The 5,301-nt window shown below is 35.4% G+C and overlaps 1 protein-coding gene across 1 annotated transcript in view; it reads left to right on the top strand.

Annotated features, from left to right (window-relative positions):
* The first annotated feature begins 380 nt into the window (after nt 1-380).
* The window catches only part of LOC107573380 (uncharacterized), a 15,773-nt gene continuing 10,852 nt past the window's right edge, over nt 381-5,301 (top strand). Inside the window, exons 1-2 of the mRNA XM_016259813.1 lie at nt 381-446; nt 2,881-2,913. Coding sequence (XP_016115299.1) covers nt 431-446; nt 2,881-2,913 — 49 coding nt within the window. The 5' untranslated portion in view covers nt 381-430. The remainder of the gene's footprint in view (nt 447-2,880; nt 2,914-5,301) is intronic.

The following is a 5,301-nucleotide window of genomic DNA, read 5'->3' as shown; positions in this document are numbered from 1 at the left end:
CCCCCCCCTACAGCGCCCCTTTTCGGAGTAGTGCCTTTGCTTTGGCTGTGTGCGGTTACTTTTTTTAAACATTCCATTGAGCTCTGTTAATATAACAGTTTTGTGTAAAAGATACATGAAAGTCAGATTAACTAAAAATATAAATTGAGAACTTGAATCAAAATATGAAACTTTCACATATAAAAGTCATGTTTATTTAACATGCTGAGTAAACATAACCAATTTTTTATGTTAAAATCCAACAGTACTAAGAAACGTTATCTGATTACTTAAAATATAATACAAAAGGAGGTGATTGTAAATTCACACCTTCGGCTACAAAACTTTTTTAGGCTTATATTCTGTTGATTCTTCTTACATCACATCTTTTCTCATTATTTTAGAGTCCTTACAGTTGGATGCTTCGCCAGTGAACGTTCATTAAACAAACATGGCTAATACCACAGGTAAGACACCTTCCAATTTCAACTCATTCATTTAGCCTGAAATAACAGTTCTGTGCAGAGGTGGACAGTACTCAAGTGTTTTTACTCAATCAAAAATACATTTTCAAGTATCTGGAGTTTCTACTTTACTACATAAAATTTAGATAAAACATATAATTCCTTTTACTCCACTACATCTCATAAATACATGTTGTTTTTTTACCTTTAATACTTGAGAACATCAAAACTCTAGTACTTTTTTACATTTCACGAGGTTGCATCAAAGTCCATTTACGGAAGTTGTGCCACTCGGTGGCCATTTTTGCAACATCTCTGGGCAGTTACTTACGTCATACTGGCAAGACGTGAATGGGGAAGACTGCTCTGAGTTTGCTTGTGGCCAAATATTAACATTAAATGGATTTAAGCGTCATTGAATCACGCTGTAAAGTGAATCATCTCTGGGCCGTTGGCGCCCTCTGCAGGTATTTGTAAAGATACTTAATGTACTTAAGTTGGTTATAGGCATATTACTTTATTTTAACAGTGTTGTTCAATAAAGCCATGCGTACTTGGCTTTGATACTTTATTTGAATGAATTATTGTCTCATCGTTAGTTTAATATATATAAATGTAGTCATACTAAAGTCTGTTTTTCACTTAGGTCTATTTTTATAACTAAAAAATATTAGATTACTCAATTGTCAAAATAATCAGTAGATTACTTGATTACCAAAATAATTGTTGTTACGGCTCTAGACTAGTTAAAATATTTCAAAATACAACTACATACAGCTCAGCATTTTTGCCTTTTTGTGATTTAAAAGACAAATATTTTGTCATTGAATATTTCTTAAAATAGTATTTAAAAATTTGTTGCAATCTATTAAACCAAGTATCTGTATTTTGTCTCATCTCGTGAGCAAAGTGTATGATGAAGCTTTCACTCTTCAGGTTAATTATATATTCATGAAAAAATAAAAAATCAGTTTGAATAAGGAAAGCGATAACTTTGCCATAGTATCCTTTCAAATGTTAAAGTTGTCACAGTCATTACATGCTTTGCATGTGTTGCACGTTATTTGTACCATTTTGTTTTATTAGTTTATTCGAATTTGAAAGATAATAACAATATTGTGATCTCTGATTTTAGTCCTTGAAAACCAAAAAAGTAGTCCTTGAAAGTCCTGGAATTTCATTTAGCAGTTTCTGTACGAACCCTGTGTACCTCGACGTTTGTTTCTGAAGCTTAGATTGAGCTTAAAATCAAGGTTTTTCAAGGTCGCTTCAGTTACTGGCCATGCGCACAGGCTGACAAGCACCTCACAAGAACCTCGCCCCAAAGATTGACAATTGGTGGTTTTTACTGGAAAGTGGGACTAGCTTTGCTAGAGCAGCCATATTGAGCTTTTGCATTCCCTCAACCACTAATTGTAATGACAGTGGCACATCTTGTTAATATTTATTAACTTTGGTTAGATTTAAAGGGGTTGGGTTGAGGCTCCCCTCGTTCAGATTAGAATGGAAATTGTTGCTCTAAAATCTCAGTTGGCGTGCCCCAATGTGCCACCTAAACAAGATTTTAGTCTGTTACTAACCTAATCGCAGAATTTTGCAGTTTATTATAAATAATGTATCCGTGCGAGTCATTATATAAAAAAATAATAAGTGCCCCCATAATCTTTAATCAAAACCGGAAAAAAATGCCCTTTTTCATGGTGATCGTTCTCTGATGATGCCAGTTTGATGGCTTGGACAGAACTTCCGTTAACTCCTGCCATTTCAAAACAAACACCTGTTTTACACATCCAATTACAGAATACAGAAATAAGAAACCTTACCTGGCAAGAGATGAGACACAGCAACGGTGTGGGAGATCTGACTACAGGTTCCCATTGAAAATAGGGAAATATGGTGTTTTATGAAGAACACAGCACTATGGGGTTCATGTGCCTATACAGAAGCCCCCTGAATCTTTTGCAAACTTCCCTTAAATACCCCTTCACATGAAGACATTATTTACATAAGAAGGGACCCTGGACCTGATCAGGTCACAAATCGGTATTTACATGAAAGACCCCAGAAAGGACACACTCAAAATCAACAGAATATCTTTAAACTCTCAAAACTTTATTATGATCTGCTCTACTGTTGAGGAGATGAGATCATTTTACCAATCGCATCAAATGACATGAAAATATAGATTCTTTGTTTACGTAAAATGTGGTCTTTTGGTGCGAAACCTTGGCACAGACCTTACAGCTGTGTTGCGTTGCGCTGATAAACATATATAAGAAGACATTGCTGCAGTGCATGCTGCTCATTTAGAAACACTGATGGTAGTCAGTGGTAGTTTTTTTTGGTAGTTATGTTAGCACATGAATATGTGCTATTTGTAGCTATAGCTGTTAAATTCACTGCTGATGCCACTTTGTATTTTCTCTTTTTATTGCAGAATCCTCTGGAGAGCTGATAAATGCTGAGTTAGGTATGTTTATTCTGAAACAAAGCAAACACAATCACAAAAGTCATCGTAACACTTTATAAATCATAATGTTTGACTAATCATGACTTAATATCAAGGGCGTACATTTAATCTTAACAGTAGGGGGGACAATAAACAAAATTTCTCAAGAGCAATTTTTTGTAAGGATAAATAAATGTGTGCATAGCATGTGTACATGGCACAGAGACCACGTTTAACTCTTTCCCCGCCATTGACGAGTTATCTTTAGACATGTTTTTACGGCTTTTCGTGTTTTCACTGTTATACACTCGGGGGCGCTATTACACATCTTCTGAACGAGTACAAAACCTCCCGAACAAAAACACGTGTACAGGACGGAGAAACGAGCGATCTCTTTTGTAAACAGATGCATATGAAAAATAATGCGATCATCAGCCATGGCAGCATATAAATGAAAACGGCATAATGTTACGGAGTAAAATGTTGATCCAAGAATATGTCTGTGCAAGCTTTGGAGGTGTTGTTGGAAGCGATTTACTGGATTTATGCTTTGATAATCGTACTGAATATTACCCAGATGTAGTTTTTGATAAAAATGCGATTTTCTCACCTTTTTGCTCAAAATTAAGCATTTTTATGAAACGTACCTATATTCAAGTGTTGATAAAAAAAAAGAAAGCTTTAAGCTAGAATAAAACAGTTTTTTTGTTTAAAAGTAGAGGCTCTGATCTTCTTTAATATACTGGAGGCCATCATATTTTTGTGAAAATCATCAAAATCGCTGGCGGTGGCTGGCAACTTTTTTCAAAAATGCTGGCGGGGAAAGAGTTAAATATGAGTTCGGTTCATAGGTTCACCACATTGCGCTTTCTGCCGTCCCCGTGTATAACTTTGCCTTACAGACATAAAAATATATCTATGGATAGTGAAATGTCTACTTTCAAATAAAGCAATTCAAATGGAAAACATTCTCAGATTATGTAATCCGTATGAAACATGCACACATGTCTGTGTGTTGACGTCATCTCTTAAGCCGAAAACAAAGAAAGCACTTGTTTATCAGTGAATTATTAAAATGGTAATGCACCCTCCGCACTGTTTTTTCCCTGACACATTCATAATCATAGCTTCTGCGGTGCGCTGTGGCAAGCTTTATGCGTGTGCTTGAGCACTTATGGCTATGTAGGCAATTAAATGCATATTATAATGATTTAAATGGTTTATTAATAAACATGCGATTAGTCGAGTAATGCTTAAAATGAACGACTACTAGTTGACCAGAAAAATCTTTAATCAAGGGCAGCCCTACAATATATATATATATATATATGCACATGCATACATACATTTATGTATATCATTTAAAAGGTTGTTATAAAAACTTTGTTTATATTCTACACAAATGTATAATGTATTTATAATTTTGGCAATGTGATTCTCTGTAGATAAATGTCACGTAGCTGACACGTTCTTCACATGCTGTTATACTTATAATTTCCCTGGTTGAAACAGCTTATATTAAATTAAAGGACGTAGAATTTAGTAGGGGCGCAACTGGATTGTTCCTAGCAATAATTTTGGTCAAACAATTAAAATATATTTATATGTAACCACTGTCATTGTCATCATACCACGGACATTAAAAAAAAAAAAAATCACGGAAAAAAATTTAAATTTTTTTCTGAAATTAATCGCAATTAATCCCACCTAACATTAACGTTTTTAATTATACTTTTATATTGCAATAATGTCATACTCAATCTTCAAATTAATGTAGAAACATCAAAGTATATTTTTCATATTTGTTTAATGCCATCTTTTTTTATGACTGAAGGCAAGTATCACTGATACCAACTGATGTATGGATTTTTTTCCCTAATATTTAACCATTGACTATAGCCATTCAACATTACAGTATACATTTATAAGACTTTTAAAAATAACTTATAATTTAAGTGAACTTAAAGGCACAATATGTAATTTTCGCCGCTGGAGGGCACGTATTCAAAATAAACAAAGAGACAAAGGTGTAGTTTGATGATGCCGTGACTGAGTGTGGAATCATGGGAGTTGTGGTCTTCATCTCCACAGCCGATGCAATCCGACGGGACTCGGGCAGAAATCATGTTCATGGATGAGCTAATGATTTATTAACGTAGTAGAATGAAGCAGAGTGAGGCTGAAAGCCGTCGAAGCGAAACAAGGCGCTGAACGAGCGTGACACACGGCTCGAAAGCAGCGGAGCTTTTATTATGCCACAGTCGAGCGCTTCCGCTGCTTCCGGTCTTGCGTGTGTGAGGTAAAGCAGCGGAGCTTTTATAATGCCACAGTCGAGTGTTTCCGCTGCTTCCGGTCGTGCGTATGTGGGGTAAAGCAGCAGAGCTTTTTTTATGCCACAGTCGATCGCTT

This window comes from Sinocyclocheilus grahami, unplaced genomic scaffold (genome assembly GCF_001515645.1).
Source record: "Sinocyclocheilus grahami isolate Dianchi unplaced genomic scaffold, SAMN03320097.WGS_v1.1 scaffold1926.1, whole genome shotgun sequence".
Taxonomy (NCBI): Eukaryota; Metazoa; Chordata; class Actinopteri; order Cypriniformes; family Cyprinidae; genus Sinocyclocheilus; species Sinocyclocheilus grahami.
Note: the sequence above shows the minus strand (reverse complement) of the source record. Positions and strands in the feature narration are given on the sequence as shown.